The following is a 17,945-nucleotide window of genomic DNA, read 5'->3' as shown; positions in this document are numbered from 1 at the left end:
AAAATTAAAATTAAAAAATTTAATAAAATTTCCCAAATTTTGATGCCAATATTTTCCCTATAAGTGAAAATGAATATCGGCTCCAAATATCGCCAGCGTCCTTGACTACTAATAATCGGTATCGGCCCTGAAAAAAACATATCGGTCTATCTCTAAATATTAACATATAAGTGGATTTTTTTGGGGGGATGAATTTGCATATTGTGGGAAACTTATTTTATTTCTGTAGTTAAATAAAACAAAACAAAAATCAATCTAGATTCCCAATCAAATGCAAGTCATGAAGGCGCTTAATGAAGATAAAGACAATAAATGTTGCCATACCGACGCCAGCGGCAGCTGAAGTGGTGGAGCGGGAGGTCTCTCCTGGCCCAAAGGATACTTCTCCAATATGGCCTGGTGAAGAAGTCACATGACTTTCAGTTACTAAACGCATCCTTGCGCTTGGACAGTTAACGACGTCCCGCAACACACCTGCAACTGCTGTCGCTCATGCGCCAAGAAGTGGGACCGAGCCTCGTCCAGTCTCGTTCTCTGCGCCCTCCACAAGGCTCGACGCTGCTTACGAGCCGCCTCTCCCGACAGGTGGCTGTACTGGGCGAGCAGCTCCTTCCTAAAGTTGGGAGGAGCAAAGGGTTCGATTTTAAATATTGCCAGGGTCCCAAAAACAAATGTATACGTTTTTTATGTTGTTGTTTTTTTATGCTAGAGCATACAGAATGCTTTGATGCAGCCTCTGACCTGAAGAGGTCGCTTAAAGCAATGATAGTTGTTGCAAAAAAACGGCCAGCAGGTGGCAGCAGAGTATAACAGATCAACCAGGGCTATGTTGCAAACAAGCTGTTTTCCTCCACTGTTTTCAACAGGTTTGTGAATAATGATGAAACTTAGCTATATTCTAATGCTATTTGCTGCAAAACGAAAAAAACAACAACTTTTTTCCCTGATGAAAGAAGAGACTCTAATCTTTCTTTTAATAAGTTCTAGAGGTGTGAATTGCCTAATAGCTTGCGATTCGATCTGTATCACAATTCATAGGTCACGATTCGATTCGATTAATCCCGATACGAATCTATAAGTCTATTATTGTGATTTTTTTTATTTTTTTACTCAAATTTAGAAAATACTAATCAATAAACTTGTACATGTACACTGTAAGGTTTGTATGAAAATGTACTTCAGGCTTATAAATTGTGGTCCACCATATTTAACAAACAAACAAATCAAATTTTAAGGCTTAATGTTCCATTAATATAACATTCTTCCATGCTTAAAGTGTGAACCCTAACTCTAATAAAGACATTTTGTTGAATATTTCCATCAAAAATGTATCTTTAAAAATCGATTTGGCTGCATATTGAATCGATACGAGAATTGTGCGCTGTAATATCGCGATATATTGCCAAATCAAATTTTTTTTAACACCCCTAGTAGGTTCCATGTTTCTAAGACGGCCAGCAGGTGGCAGCAGAGTATAAGAGATCAGCCAAGGTTATGTTGCCAACAAGCTCTTTTTGCCATTGTTTTCACCAGGAATGTGAATATTGATGAAATTTAGCTATAATCTAATGCTAATTGCTCAAAACAGAAATAGATAGAAATATACTTTTTTCCCGATGAAAGAAGAAACTATAATCCTTATTTTGGTAAATTCCATGTTTTTATAGCGCAATATTCTGTAGGCCTTGTAAAATCAGTCAAAATCCAGCAAAACAGCTGGGAGCGAAGGGGGTTGCGGGAGTGAATGAGTTAAGCAGGGAATTTTGAGAGTCAAAAATCAACAGGAATTTATGGGGATCACGTAACACAAGTGTGTGAGAATGTTTCAACCTTGGCTAAGACTTTTTAAAAAAGTCACAAAGTGGATCGTGTCATCAATCGGTTACCAATCAGTCATCAATAAGCAGTCCGACCTGGCTCTCTGCTCCAGTTGCTCCTCTAGCGCTTGAAGTCTCTTCTCTCGGTCCCTCAACTCTCTGGCAAAGCTGAAGTCATCTTCCTCTTGCTTCTTCTTGGCCACGCTGCGCCACTGCGACAAGACATGCACATGACATCATCAATAGGACAGAAAATATTCGGTTGGCGATGGGTTTTGTGTTTCAGGGTGCGTAGTGTGCATGTCAATGATGAATTGAATGTAGAGCTCTTTATTTGCAGATGTTAAAAAGCATGTCGTACTGAACTGAACGGTGTTTTCAAAATTCCTCATCGTCATCATTTTAAAGGCAAAGGTACGTGCGTGTGTGTGTGTACTCATTAGTTCACCTAATACCTATTAAAAATCCCATACCGTTCACCTAAACCGAATACTTCAGAATCCAGCTAGAGTCGTGAGGTTGTCAGGAGACCCGAGGAAGGATCAAAAAAAAGAAAGGAAAGTGAAATCCAGCACAGACCAGACATTACCTACTAATGTAAGGGATATAATAATTTAAGACTTGGGTAAATAAAATTTTAGACCTGGGATGAAAACATGGGTGTATTTTGTGGTTTCAAATACTTTTAAGACATTTACATGGAATTTTACACTTTTTGAGACTTTTTTTTTTTTAGACCCCGCGGGAATCGTGTTGAATATTCCAAGTGGCCCTCATTTTCTTTTCACTTTTACTTACGTTTGCGACCCTCAGTGAAAAAAGTCTTGACAACCCTTGTTGAAACTATTCTGACATGTGATTATAAACCTTTTTAGAAGAGTCGGTCTACCTCCTGCTCCTGTTCCAGGTGCTGCCTCAGCTCCTGGAAGCGCTCCCTTTTCCTGGCCTCCTCAGCCAGACGCTGCGACACCTGGCGCCCTGCAGGAGATGAAGGAGAAGCGCCGTGAGCTGCTTGGGCCTCCACTGGCAAAACCTGCGCCAAGGCTCCCGCGCGCGCACATCAAAAGACGTTGCCATCTGCCTCAAACAAACACGGATGGATGGCAGCGCCAAGGCACGTAAAAGGGAACGCGGCCAGCCAACTTTGCCTGGCATCTTCTCAGGTGCTTAAATGACGTTTGTTAAAAAGCGTGCGAGTGGTGATTAGGTTTCAGTGCTGGAAACCTGTTCAAAAAGATTCCTCACTGCAATTAGCCTCACACTCTTACAGCCACCAGTCAACATGGCCAACGCCGGTTCCAACACGGAGACGAGCTATTTGGAAAACGCTACTATCAACGGGGCAAAAGCTGTATATCAAACACCGCATCCCATTAGACATGCTGTGTGTGTGCGCAACACTAACCACGAATGCTCTCCAGGGTTTTGGCTGCCGACGCTCTGACCTGATTGATCAGCTCCTGGCGCGCCTCCTCAGCTCGCTGAGCCTACAACGATAAACAGCAATCATGCTTAAACAAGATGTGTTTGCTCGCACCCTTTTGCTACAAAACGCGGGAGGGAGCCTTAAAGATAAAAAAAGTACAACCTGAAAATGGAAGTTGGAAAATGACCCAGATTTATATATATTGGGAATCTGAATGTCTCACAATTCGATTGTGATTTTTGGGTTTGCGATTCGATTCAGAATCGATTTTCGATTAAAGAACGATTTTTGATTCAAAATGATTTGGTTGACAATGATTTTTGCTTCAATCTATAGATGTGTAAGGAATTATAATGATCTACTCCAGTCTGGCTCGCTAATGCTAATTAGCGCGCTACTCGCGGCACTTTTATCACTCAAAAGAACGGCTCTACGCTGGAAAAAACAAACAACTTTTATTGGAATAACTTGATCGTGACTTTTTCCTTCTACTCTCTAATGTGGCTACAACATAACAGTGTATTAGACCGCGTGGAACCACACTGCCCCTCAATGGCCAAACGGGGTACAACATGAACAGCGCTCCAAATAAAGGCACACACAGACAAAGGCAAGAACGTATGAAATAATTTCAATAAAATCGATTTTGGGACATTCAAAATCTATTCTGAACCGTACTAAATGAGAATCGCGATTCTTATGAGAATTTATGTTTTTGGCACACCCCTAATATATATATATGTGTATTAAAAAACAACAGAAAAAACCCTCAAAAAGAAAACAAAATCTACAATATAAACATTTGAGTCAACCCCTAGCTTCACAGCTATACTGGTAGACAGATACACAATATATATATATATATATATATATATATATATATATATATATATATATATATATATATATATATATAATCACACACAAACTTTGTACATACATACATATCAGGAGGAATATACCTTAAAAGTCCCACAAAAAGATTTATTTCCCAAGAGATCAATAAAGTATTCACTAGTCACTAGTGTTTGTCATTAAAAGTACAAAAATAAATAAATACAATGATTTTTTTTTAAAAAAAAATTAAATTATTTTTAAGTGTACCTGCACCTCCCGGCTGACGGCGCTATGCTTGGCGATCCTCTCCATGCGGCCGCGGTAGACGGCGCAGTCCCTCTCGATGCCCTCCACCTCCTGCAGGGAGAAGGTGACGGCGATGCGCGGCACAGGAAGCTCTGACAAGCAGATGTAGTGCTGCGGGGACAACGGGAACAGACACCTTATTATACGCTGCATATTGCAACAGTTCCTCTTTAACGCCACGTATTGTTTGATTCTAAAATCCCTCACAGTGGGATTTCATTTTAATAACATCGGCTGTCATGATGCAAGGAATATGAGAGCAAGTGGGTAAAAGCAATTCCATTTCGCTCTGTTAACTGCTCCACGGTTGGAGTTTGCAATGGTACACAACTACACCGCGTTATACTGAAAGTAGATTCTAATGCAGCGGTGGTTTAATTTGTCCCGTGACCACAGTCATAACTGAAAGAAAAAAAGTCTTATCTAAATTCACCTTTCCCCGTTTAAATGAATGCAAGAGACATTCATTGAGCTCCTGCTGATGTTTGATTTGGCCACCAGGGGGCAGTATGACACAGAGATACAGGAAAAATAGTTTGTCAACGGACTCTGTAAACTGCGGTAATATTAGTCGTTTTGTTTTTAAACAGAGGTTGTTTAGTCTGTCAAGTGCCTGCATAGGTACCATTTGAGTTGAAATATCCGTTGCAACACCAGCACATCAATGCTTTTCTATGGTGTTTTGCGCTGTGTTAGCATTAAGCTAATATACTTTCCTAAGGTACACACTGTGTCATTCGATTCGTTTTATTATTAGTTTGACAATAAACGTCAACCGGGCGCAGCAAAAAACAACGTGAAGTTCATATTGTGAAGTATTGTTGACGATCGGCGCTAAACTGGGGCTAGGCTTGATGGACAATTCCGAACATCCGGGCATGTATGCTATTTCCGCAATGCAACGCACCTTCGTGAAAACAAATGGCGTATTGTGTTGCTTTTGCATGTGATTATCATACATACATGACAGATTGGTGTAGTTATCAAACGATAATAATCCTCACAAATCAAATTACAACGATCCAGAGTCTAATCCAATACTTATCAATGAGTGGAGGAGCTTCCTTTCACTGACTAAGAGACCACCATTTTGATTCATGACAAAATCTTGTATCTTACATTTTTGCTCACAAGTGAAAACCAAACTTAAAAAATGGCTTGATTGCTGGCTGTTATCTCAACAAACTCATAAGTCAGTGTAAGACTAGACCTCTTATGCACTCATAATTAGACAGCTGACTTGAGCTATTGACTGTGATCTTCTCTCTTGCTACTGTAAAATGAAAATATTGCAGTACACATATTCACTTCAATCTACAACCACAATAAACAAATAATCTCGTGAGACTGCAGGGGCACCTGATGTGGTCACTGACTTTTAAGCCACATGACTACGTTCCGACGGAAGGAACATGATTGTGTACATATGGAGTCAACACGGGAAAAGTGGTCTGAGACAAAGAGCAGAACAGGGTGCTGCAATCCGTCACACTCAAGTCTCAGCACGTCCAGACGCTGCATCATCACGGGGATGTCGGTGTATTGATAAGGATTTGAAAGAGACAGCGAGTGTCCCTGTTCTGTCTCAATATTGATTTGTCGTCCCTTGCAAGCGGCGGCCTTTTTCCCTAAATGGATGACAGCGACGTGAACAGCAGAAATAATAATGCAACAGGCTTTGAAACACAACAAAGACATGAAATATGGTCGGGTGATGTCAAGGCTGATGACGTTTTTATGCTTAGCGTCATAAAAATACAGCACAAGCTCTGAAGAGGTCATACGTTTTGAAATTTGATGAGACATGTTCAAGAAAAATATGCCTACAAAGTTCAGCTCAATGAGCAGCTTAAACATTAATTCCACATTGCTTTAGTTTGTCTTTTTTATTTTATTTTTATTTTTTTACTGATAACCATGCAACAAGAAATGACGTCACTACCATGTAGCAAAGCGGTCTCACACTTGTCTCGCTTTGCATATGTTATGAGATGTAAACTACATAAGCCATTTTAGAATAGCACAATAATTAAGGAAACAAAACCTGACAAAAAAAGATGATCCCAGTTCAGTCATAAAAAAAAGACTATTTATATCAATATTTCACAAATTCTGGAAAATTATGAACACAGCTGTATAGCAGAGTTAGCATTGAATTTCCCCTTTCATAAGTAAGTAACACAAATAAATACCTACAAACAAAATGATGGTTCTACTTTATACCATGGTGCTTTATCCCATTTTATTCTTATGAAACTACTTGAAATATGTGTTTTGTGTTGGTTCTTTTGTACTGAAAAGATGGTGTGAGACAAAAGGTGTGAGCTCATTTGTAATTTACTATTATACAATAGTTTGAGTTGAATGAATCAATAGTATAGAAACACAAAGACACAAGATTTGACATAACGTTTTGTATGCTATCGTCTTCTAATGTGACAACATTCAGCTGTTCGCTCCGTAAAAAAAAAAAAAAAAAAAAAAGTTCCAAGGATCGCGGCTGCAGTAAACTCATTCAATACCAGGGACATTTTTTACTCATGTCTTTTAACAATCTAGACATTCAATCCCAGATTTGTACTTATAAATACTTAAATGTTGTTCAAATGGTAACTACGGTAAAGTCCGAAAATGTCTGGCCCTGAAATTAATAAGCGCGTGCGAGACGGCGTCATGGCAACACTTCCCATGATTCCCTAAGTGTTGTAAATCGGAAGACAAGTAGGAGGAAAAGAACGAGAGGCCAACCTGAGGGCAGCATATTTTCAAGAGGTTGATGGTCTTCCCGCAGACGTAGACGTCGTTGGCGATGTGCCGCAGGAAAACAGGCACGCACTCCTCCACGTCTTTAGAGATCAAAGTGTAACCTTGGACCCAAAAGTGTTTGTCTGCAGGGAGGGAAAAAAAAAACACACACACAATGTGAATCGAGCTGGCCAAATGGTGAGCCGGTTATAGAATTATCACTTACATAACCATCAAAGACTAAACTTGCAAACCCGTATTATTACTTGCACCGGTGTTTGCGACCCGCTTAGCGCGATCAATCGTGAGCTCAATGCACAAGAGCATGTTAAGGCGCCGGCCTTGTGGAGCATTTTACAGCCATGAGAGCTTTAGTCCATCGCGGAATGAAAACAAGTTGCCCTCCAGACAAGCAGGAGCGCCGGGTGCACGGGGGTTCAAGTGCGGAGAGTTGATGAGGTGGAGCCGGCGAGCAAATGAACCTCTTAGCCAGACAAAGCAAGCGGCGTGGCGTGACCTTGAACGGAGCGCTTGCGTGACCAACGACATTTTGGTCAGGCGACAGTGAGTAGCGGCGTTATGGATTCATGTTCAAAGACAATCATTGCAGTGAGCTGGAAATGTCACCTTCCAACAAAAAACACAGATGAACATAATTCTTATACAATTAAGAAAAGCGTGAGTGAGAGTCAAATTTAAAAAGTTTAAAGGGAACATATTATGGAAAATTGTACTGCATACGCTACAAATAGTTGCTAAACCTATCAGGTGACAAATAAAGCAAATTGTGACCTGCCTACTGCTGAAAATGAGACATTCTGCCCTTCTGCACCAACATTAACAAGGGAATATGAATCACTTAGCTAGTGGTGGCTTTGCGCAAGGTAAGCAGAGCTGCATAGTTCCAATACGTCACTTTCAGGAGACTCCATAAAGGACATTTTTCAACCATTAACGTTGCATCATTAAAGCTGCAATATGGAAATTTTCCCCCCTCTCTTTTTATTTGACCATTTATGACGGAAATGTCTTCTAATTAGTAGATTAACACCTGAGCTGTTCACAATGAGTACTCGGACCAATGCATAGTATTCACATGATGTCACCGACCCCCACCTATCGACCCACCATTTTGTGGGGCAAACGACCAGCGAGACAACGCAGGCAAATGCTGAGGAGCGCTCGCGTTGCTTACTACAAGTTACTTTGATTCATTCATTTCTTCATTCATTCCGTATTTTCACGAACCGCTTCACAATGGTGCACGTGTGCCGTTCACGGGTGCAAAATTGGGCAAAGCAAGATGTAAAGTCAGTGAATACTATGTATAGTTTTCAAACTGGATTCGGGTTCGAATTTCCCGCGCCCTTTCTGCGGATGTGACGTCATGTGCGCGGTGTACGTGAAGAAGGGTATGTGCGGTTAAATTTTTCATCAGCAGGTGGCAGTAGTGATTCAAAATTGAATATTTTACGCTCAGTAGCTTTAAAGAGAACAAGATATTTTTAACACAATAGATTGGTTGATAATTTGTAAAAATGACAACCTCGCATGTAGACAGACTTGGTAATACTATGCTTTGTGATTGTAGTAGTCCACATTTAACCAGGAGAGCGAGCAAATCACGTGGAAAATTATATTGTACAAAATTGTTGTGAGCATAAATATACCACCAAAACACGGCTGGCTGTTCTTTGACTCATGCTTCTGCTTACTGCTGATTACCATCCAATAACTTGATGCAATCCTTCACGGGCACAAGGACAAATCCAGCAGGGCAATAAAAGAAACATAATGAAATCATTCGTCTTCCGTAGGAGAATACATCTCATAGGATTTCTCAGTTTGAGACGCTTTTTTTAAATAAAATGAAAGCGGGATAATAATTGAGAGTGTGTGTCACCTAGAGCTTTATGCTATCCATTATTTGGCTAATCAGTTAGTCTATGGACAAAGCCTTCAAATAATTGATTAGTCGGATAATATGAAAGAGTAATGTGAAGGAGAGGAAATTTTCAACAGTTTTGGTAAGCAAGAGAAACTGTTTGTGACCGACTTAAAAGTGTTGGCGAACATCTTTGCGACCTTGAACGCAATTACTCGATTGCTTGCTGACGTCGATCAGGCTGGGTATTGATTCTAATTTCCTCAATCTATTTGATTTCAATTCACAAGAGTTCAGTTGAATTAGTTTGTTTTTCGATTTGTGTCCATTCACTTCAATCCGATATGGTTTAATTAGGGAACATCAATTCTTCTTAAATATCAAAGACATTATAAAAACTCCACAAACATTACATTTCAAATTAAATTTCTAGAGATACACCGATATGTTTTTTTCAGGGCCGTTATCGATATTGATTATTAGTAAGTCAACTACGCCGATAATCGATATTTGGAAGCGATATTCATTTTCACTAAAAGGGAAAATATTGGCATCAAAATATAAAAAAAAATACAACAAAAAAAGTCCAGCTCTTAAATTTTGGGGAATTTTAAAACATATATTTCTTGAACAACTTTTAGAGTTCGTAAAATATTGGAGTTAAAAAAAAAAATAATCTTGGTCAATAGACATCTTTGTCTTAAAAATCTAACGAAAAGTTCCGGGATCTCCCAGGGGCAGTCGAATGTTTTCAAAAGTTAAATAAAAACTTAAACAATTCTTTTCTACAGTAAATAAATTGCTAAAAATTTTTAAAATATCCGAAGTATTACATTTTTACGTATCTTAGTTTTTATTTAAAAAAAAAAAACAGAAGGTGCAGAGTTCCCAGGGTCAGCAGCATCTCTAAAAATAAATAAATAAATAATAATATATATATATATATATATATTTTTTTAATGGATCTATTATCGGCCATATGATTCTTCAAATTGACCGTTGCCGAGATTTGTCAAAATGCTGAAAATCGGCCGATAATTGGTCTATCCCTATAAATTTTGCGGAGGCAGTCTCTGGTTAAATGATTTAATTTATTAATGAAAGTAACATGCCTTAAGTGTTACACAAACATTGACATCAGCAAGGATGAGATGAACATATTTTTATAACCTAATTCTATCATTTTAAACATAAATTAAAAAAAAAATCTGAATTGTCTTAAAAATCTTCAACAACTATTGAAATAAAATACCTCTGCAGCCGAGGTAGTCTTCATTGACTTGGATCATGAACTCGCCGTAAACATCTCGAAACACGCCGCTGTACACCCAATCGGACACAAACCTGATAAAAGAGATGACGCACGATTCCAGACAATCAACGGGGAAATTTTTCCCACACACCACGACGATGGCGAGCGCTGACCTGGTGTACGGCTCACAGCTGCTCTTGAGGAGGGACAGCAGCACCGGGTAGTTCTCGTTGCTGCAGTTGTTCTGGGCTTCGTTGTACAGGTGGGAGAGCAGCTTCACGCCCTGAAAGCAACGCCGAGCGCCTTTGAGCCTTGGGAAAATGCGCACGAGAGCCAACATGTCGCTCGCTTGCAGATGAAAAGCCATTTACCGCAGGGAAGGCGGGCCGGTCGCCACCCGGAGGCCCGTCCACGCCGCACACTTCTGACAGGTACCTGAGATGAAAGCAAGAGCGGCTGGTTAACATCCGATCGCACGGGCAACGAAAAGAAGAGGTCGGAATTTCACCTGAGCTGCTGTCCGACTTTGCGGAAGAGGAAGCCGATGGTCAGCAGGCTGAGTGTGGGAGGCGTGCTGAGAACGCAAGCTCTGTAGTAATGCAAGTACTTCCTCAGACCGCCTGTGAACGCCTTCGAAACACACGCAAACATTGTTGTATGGCACGTTCTTAAACGTTACATGGAGTCATCAGGCTGAGAAAGGCAACAGCCATTGGCTGGTATTAGTGACGGTATGATGACACACTTCTTCTTTTTTTTCCATTGAACACAATCTATTTTGTTTTTAAACCAAATTTAGTACAGAAGAAACAAGTATCATGTTCAGTTTAAATAAACAAATGTTGACATTCTTCGCTCTTCTTAGTTAGTCACAGTACCACATTCACTGAAAAGCTATTTTTAGAAACGTGGACTTTTTTCTTTTTAAAGTAAAGGTCAACCTTAAACATTTCTTGACAATAATGTTAGATGTGACGCCACTAGACTAAATATGACATTCTGATTAATAATACATTTGTGGAGTATGATTTAAATGTAATAAAATCCAGCCATTTTTGTCCATCTTATGGGGCGGCCATTTTGCCGCTTGCTGTCGACTGAAGATGACATCACAGTTGCTCAGGGCTCAGGCAACAACCAATCACAGCTCACCTGTTTTTTGAAGCTGAGCTGTGATTGGTTGCGATGAACAGAAACAAATAGGTTTCGACTTTACAAATTTACACTTATGAATATAAAACTTAGCAACACATGTTAAAAGATTAATCAAATAATATATATATATTTTTAAATGAAAAAGGGTTTTGGGGGTATTTCTGAACTATGACAATTAATTTGAAAAATAATATTTGATTAATCTTTTAATATGTCTTGCTCAGTTTTATATTTATAAGTGTAAATTTGTAAAGTCGAAACCTATTTTTCCCCCTGTTTTTGAAAGACAAAGAAGTATATTTAAAGTCCATCTCTACTTAAAATAAGACGGCTGTCAAGACTTTAACATTGTGTTCTCATTTTGGTGTTTTTTATATTTCTTAGTTTAAGATGCCTTCTTTGACTGTTATTGTGACATTGTTGTGAATGTTTGCCATGTTTTGGCTTTTGATTTCAATTTGTTAAATAAAGCAATACAAAAAAAAAGACCGCCCCCTGAGATGGATAAACATGCCTGGATTTTGCCGCTCAACTCATATTCCACTAAATACAATATCAACCAGAATACCATAATTAGACTAATGGGGCTGCATAGAACATATTATTGTCCAAAACATTTTTGGGAGTTGACTTCCCCTTTAAGGACAATTCGCATTAATCTGAGCAAAATGGCATCTGTTTTTGCAGTACCTTGCCTCCCCATCCATTACTCACCGAAGAGGAGGGAGAGAGAAAAAAAGTTAATTGGAGGTAATTAATTCAGAGGCAGCTCATTTAGCAACTCTGCAAGCGGCGCACCACAATGAACGAGTTTGTGGAGCGGCACAAGATGGCGCGCTCAACTAAGTGACACTGTACTTACTGTTGGACAGACAAATTTGGGTTACGTGACCGTAAAGCGAAGATGCCTTGTATTCATATTCGTTGTTATTGTGTGTTTATTCACTACTAGAGACATTTTCAGTGTTACGCTCCCTCTAGTGGTACGTCACAGACGTTATAATTCACTTTTACATGATCTTTTTTTTTGGGGGGCATTTAAAGCCCTGTTTATAGTTACGCCGACTGTACGTACAGTGTTGGGAAAATGAAGCTTCATGAAGCACTTTTACTCCTCTAGATGGTGCTGTTGGTTTAAATATAAAAGCTAGTTTAATGGAAATTGATTACATTTCCACTGAATCTTTAAATCACTACATGACGGAGGTACTTGAAGAGCTAATTTGGCCTAGAACAACTGCTTGAAAGATGTCAAAACAACACCACCCAAAAAAATTTATAATAATTTGCCATTGAAGTGTTCTATTTGCATATTTCAATGCAGATGACTGAGAATGCGCATTTAAAAACAAATCTGTAATTCTTAATTACTAATCACAAACGGCACTGCATTGACATGTTTCGGTAAGCTTAAATGGTTCTATTTGTATCAATTTATTATGGCAGAACCGAGTTAATTAAAAAGCTTGTTTTCCCTCAACTTCATGTTCAATTAAATCTTACTCCAACAATCTTGTTGACAATTACATGAAGTGCCCTGTCTTGGCCAGTGGAGTCTTATGCAAATTGAGTTAATTTAAACATGAGAAATGATTCAACGCGCTCATGTGTGAGACTGCACTCAACTTTTCGGTTTGCCGTCTTAATGTTGAATGCTTTTATTTCTGCTGCTGGATGGGACTGAATAAATAATTTGGATTGTCAGCTGGTCGGTGCCCCACACACAGGGCTGGACTGGCCACCTGGCATAAAGGGCAGATGCCCGGTGGGCCGGCCTTTTTTGGGGCCGATACAGTGCTTTTCAATTATTGTTTTCCTACATTCCCATTTCGAATATAGGTAGCAAACTGAATCATCATCAATAAACATCAGTGGTAGAACTACATGATGTTGGGCAAGAGTCGGGCTGGGCCCGTCCGGCGGGCCCAAGTGAAAATGCCAGGGCCGATTTTATTGTGTCAGTCCAGCCCTTAGCACGTTTTGGAATTTTCATTTTATTTCATTTTTTAATTTTATTTTTTAAATTTGGTTAGTTTTAATTAGTTTTCAGGGTGATTCTGTCAGTTTTATTAGTTTTAGTTATTCACTGCCATTGACGGCTATAGACGTCAACAAGAGTATGAAAACCTAGGAAAAAAATTTGGGGGGTACATTTAGAACAGATATAAAATTTGTGATTAATCATGAGTTAACTAGTGAAGTCATGGAATTAATTATGAAAAAAAATCCTATTTTTTAATCTTTTTTTAGTAAAAAAAAAAAAAATATATTTTTATTTTTAATCTTTTTTTAAAAGAAAATATTATTAAAAATTAGGGGCGTCAAGCGATTATTTAAAAAAAAATCAGAATTAATAGCATGACTTCACTAATTAACTCACGATTAATCACAAATTTTATATCTGTTCTAAATGTACAATAATAATAAAAATTGTAGGTTTTTATACTCTTGTTAACAAAAGTGTGAAAAATGTTAAACTAATAGAAATAGTTCAAATGATTTTTTTACCTCTATAGCCGTCAATGGCAGTGAATGAGTTAAAAGAAAAAAAAGCTTAATTTTAGTTAGTTTCAGTATTAATTTTCTTTTTTTTTTACCATGATAAAATGAGAAAAATAACTAGTTATTTGAAAAAGCAGGCGAGGTGAGCCATTGGGGCCAAAAGTCAAGCAAGCAAAATTGTCACCTAGGAGCGACGTCATCTGAAGGTGCTTTTCTATTGGCTGCTGCTAGATGACATTTCTTCTGTGTGACACACTTTCAAACATCCTTATTCCGGTTAAATAAATATACTTAAAAACACATTTAAAATCATCCCCCAAAGGCTCATGCATTAAATTAATTACCAAAGACTATTTTGCTAAAATTATAGTTTTGTAAACAACAAAACCGTTTTAGTGTTTTGGTCAACTAAAATAACCTTGCACATAACCCTGTCAGCAAACCATGTGACAACATACCTGGAAGACCAGGCCCTTCTTTTCAGGGCTCTGCAGCGAGAAGCGGCTGAGCCTCAGGTAGTAGGTGCCGTACTGGGCCAGCTCCCCCAAAAGACGAGACACGCTTTCCGGCGAGGCTCCCGACACGCACACGCCGGGGCGGACGTCGAACTGAACGCTCTTGAGAAGACGATCCACAAACAATACAGAAGCCTGTTCAGACTAATAACGTTTTATAAGCCGTCTGTATAGAAGAGATCACATTTCCCACAGCGTCACGTCCATTGCGATTTGTGCTTTATTAAAATATGAGAGCGGCTCTTCGGTGTTTGTTGTCCTTCTTATGGATTTTTTTTTTTTATGAGATGTTGCTGGCCAGCACTCTTCTGGGAGACACAATATGGTGCAATGCAATTTTGCTCAACACAGCAACTGCGCGAGTTTACGCGACAGCGTTGAGCGCAGCTGCCTACATGTTATCGCGCTACGAGACAAAAGACGACATAAAAAGGAATAACTCTCATCTTCTGGAGGGAGGTATATAAAATCTTTATGGGGAAGTAACAAAAAAAAAAAAGAAGCTCCCTGGTGATTTAATTTTTTCTGTAATGAGTTGAATTTTTAATGGCATTTTTTATACGCTTGTGCTTTCTGCTGTTCATGGAATAACTTTGCAGTGCAAATATCAATTCAAGACCCCAAAGATAAGAAAAAAGGGGACAAACAAAAAAGGATCTTCCAAAATAAGCGGCTGTCTGGATAAATGTTTGTATGACGTCATTTGCATATTTTGTTCAAAGCAGATATGATCTCAAAGATTTGTTTTTCACCATTTGCTAAGATCTAAGGAAGCGACAATTATCTAAATATTACGGAAACACAAACATCCTTAGTACCAACCAACCCAATCACAAAAAGAGAAATCCAAGTTTGTTTGCTCAAAAACAGCAAGAAAAAATACAAACGCTTTGTTCTAAACTACTGCAAACATCCAATTGTTTATTACACTAGCAGTGTCAGTGATGATCAATTGGCGGTCCAAACCACACTCTAAGTGGCCCCTAGATGAATTGAGAAATAAAATTTAAATTAAAAAAATCTTGACAAATTCATCAAAAAACACTGATAAATGTTTGCTGTATATTTTCCCCGAAAAACGGGGGTACATTCAGGAAATGACAAATAAAAAACTAACTATTGAAGAAAAAAAGGGGGGGGAATCCTTGCAAATTGTAATATCACCATTAACCACTAGATGGCAGACATGGCTTTGTTTTGGGTCTTATACTGCCCTATACTACAATGCAAATCGGCCTAATAATTTTTGGGTGGATTCGTAATGTTCAATAATATAAAAATTTTGAGTGAGTTGATTTTTGTTAAAAAAAAAAGCACAAAATTAGTTATTGTACTTAATCTTGGTGTTTTTTGTCATTATGGGATGTTCATTTGAATGCAAAAGAGTTTTTTGCACTGGGGAAAAAAAATCGTATTTCGTCATTTGCTTCAAACCCTTTGTTGGTGAATAGTGAATCTTTTATGCATGCATTAATGAGAAATATTATGAACAATGAACTACATTAAGAGCACCTATTTTTTCTATATCCAAAATTGCATTACACCTGGTTATTAAGTACTTGGTCCTAAGTGGCCCCCGGAGTGGAATAGTACTGATGAAAAATTATGCTCCCCTCCAGCATTTAAATTGCCCATCCCAGATCTACGTGTTTATCAGATATAATCAACAAAACTATCGGGTTCCAAATAAAGGCCGGCTGAAATGAATTAAACGGGCCTTCGCCCTTTTCATGAAAAATCCTAGAAATGATTGTCGAACTTTGATACATGCTCCACCCATATTACATGACGTAGGCTAAAAAGCTTTACAATTTAGCATCAGCGACCTGTTAAGGATAATTGCACTTAATTGGGGCCTATTCCCACAAATTCCTAATGACAGAGTTGTTCAAGTACGAGCCTGGAATTCACGCAAAATGGCTGTTGGAAATCAAAATGGATGACTTCCTGATCCATTTTGGACATTTGGGATTCTGTTATGATAGACATGACCAACGAAAGTCATGTCAATCAGTCAAACTGGTGTCTGAGGGTATTTTTTTTTTTCTAACTCACAGCAGGCACTGATTCTGGGTTCTGGACCTTCAAAATGAAAAGTTGATTCATTTGTCGTAAAAGAGACAATAGGTCTTATACGGTGCCTGCTGCTGAAGTTCATCCAAATTCAAAACCATAACCCCCACCATCGCATCACTTAGATACTAACAGATGAGCGTGAGAGGGTTGTACCTGGTTGAGAGGAAAGGTGGTGGATGCCACGCCTATCAGCACGTTCAGGAGGTCGCCCACCAGCTCGCCCTGAGAGTCGACGGGCAGCGGGAGGAGCGGGGAGGGCACGCTGCCGTTGACCACCCTCATCTCGCCCTCCCACAGGCGGTAGAGCTGGTCGAAGGACTCTCTGCCACTCTCGCTCAGGTACAGAGATTCTCTCCTGCCGGGCGGCCTAGTCGCACACGCGTTGGGTAAATGATTGCATTTTACGTCAGATGCTTTAAGACGTAAACCTCACCATCCGACAGACTCCCAGCAGCAGCGCACGCCGGGTTCGAATGTCCGCAGAGCCTCCCACACATCCAACTCTGGAACGGGGCTGGGCTCCGACTGAGAGTCCGGCGTCAGGTTGGAGGCAGACTGGAAGCCTTCATCGTCAGACTGATCCAAACATGGCGGAACCTGCAGCAGACATCACAAGGTATTTGACTCCAGATTAGCTTTTCGGGGTCTTAGGACCATTTGGTCTATTCCACTGAAGATAAGAAATAACTCCACAACAACTACTGCTGGAAACAAACCAAAAACAAAACAACTGTACATAAGTATTTATATAATTCTATATTATATTGTATTTATTTTATTTTAATAATTTATATATATATATATATATATATATATATATATATATATATATATATATATATATATATATATATATATATTTTTTTTTTACGGGTGTCAGGTGATACATTTTTTAAATTGTAATTAATCGCATGACTTCAATAATTAGCTCACGGTTAATCTCAACTTTTATATTTGTTCTAAATGAACATTTAAAAAAAAAATCGCTAATTTTTCATACTAAACTTCAACTTAAGTGGGAAAATATGATATGGTTGCATGTTTTAGTCATTGATATAGTAATTTCATAATAATTCATAAAATTTAGTAAAAAAGTAAAAAGATGTAATGTACTGTAAGAAACGAGTGTGATACTGATTTGAGTTGGTTATTTTTCTGCCACTAGATGACATAATTGCGTTTGTATATCATATTAAGAGCTATTTAACCCTTTAGCATGAAACAACTTGTGAAATTTTGCACATTTTTAAAATTGTAAAATACAAATTGACCACAGTCTCCATAAATATATGCCATTATTATTAAATATAGTACTACTAAATTTCGACGTGGATGTGTCTGCTGCATTGCGACTGGAAAACCCCCCAGTTCAGGCTTTTCAAGTCATTAATTGTGCGTTAAAAAAATTAGTGCCGTTAAAGGAACTTCA

General features: G+C 38.7%; 1 protein-coding gene across 2 annotated transcripts in view; it reads right to left on the bottom strand.

Annotated features, from left to right (window-relative positions):
- Window positions 1-17,945, bottom strand: part of tubgcp6 (tubulin gamma complex component 6) — a 29,378-nt gene that overhangs the window by 9,715 nt on the left and 1,718 nt on the right. For both annotated transcript variants that reach the window (XR_013294574.1, XM_077568980.1), the window contains exons 4-17: window positions 16,950-17,113; window positions 16,670-16,883; window positions 14,384-14,542; window positions 10,777-10,898; window positions 10,640-10,703; window positions 10,442-10,551; window positions 10,269-10,360; window positions 7,135-7,274; window positions 4,348-4,497; window positions 3,223-3,304; window positions 2,707-2,795; window positions 1,914-2,029; window positions 475-613; window positions 325-396 (exon numbers count right to left, since the gene is read on the bottom strand). Coding sequence is in view for 1 of the 2 variants with exons in the window: in XM_077568980.1 (XP_077425106.1) it covers window positions 325-396; window positions 475-613; window positions 1,914-2,029; window positions 2,707-2,795; window positions 3,223-3,304; window positions 4,348-4,497; window positions 7,135-7,274; window positions 10,269-10,360; window positions 10,442-10,551; window positions 10,640-10,703; window positions 10,777-10,898; window positions 14,384-14,542; window positions 16,670-16,883; window positions 16,950-17,113 (1,713 nt within the window). In the remaining variant the exon portion in view is untranslated. The remainder of the gene's footprint in view (window positions 1-324; window positions 397-474; window positions 614-1,913; window positions 2,030-2,706; window positions 2,796-3,222; window positions 3,305-4,347; window positions 4,498-7,134; window positions 7,275-10,268; window positions 10,361-10,441; window positions 10,552-10,639; window positions 10,704-10,776; window positions 10,899-14,383; window positions 14,543-16,669; window positions 16,884-16,949; window positions 17,114-17,945) is intronic.

The sequence above is a fragment of the Vanacampus margaritifer genome, chromosome 6 (assembly GCF_051991255.1).
Source record: "Vanacampus margaritifer isolate UIUO_Vmar chromosome 6, RoL_Vmar_1.0, whole genome shotgun sequence".
Classification (NCBI taxonomy): domain Eukaryota; kingdom Metazoa; phylum Chordata; class Actinopteri; order Syngnathiformes; family Syngnathidae; genus Vanacampus; species Vanacampus margaritifer.
The sequence above is the reverse complement of the archived record's forward strand: the minus strand, read 5'-3'. Positions and strand labels throughout refer to the sequence as shown.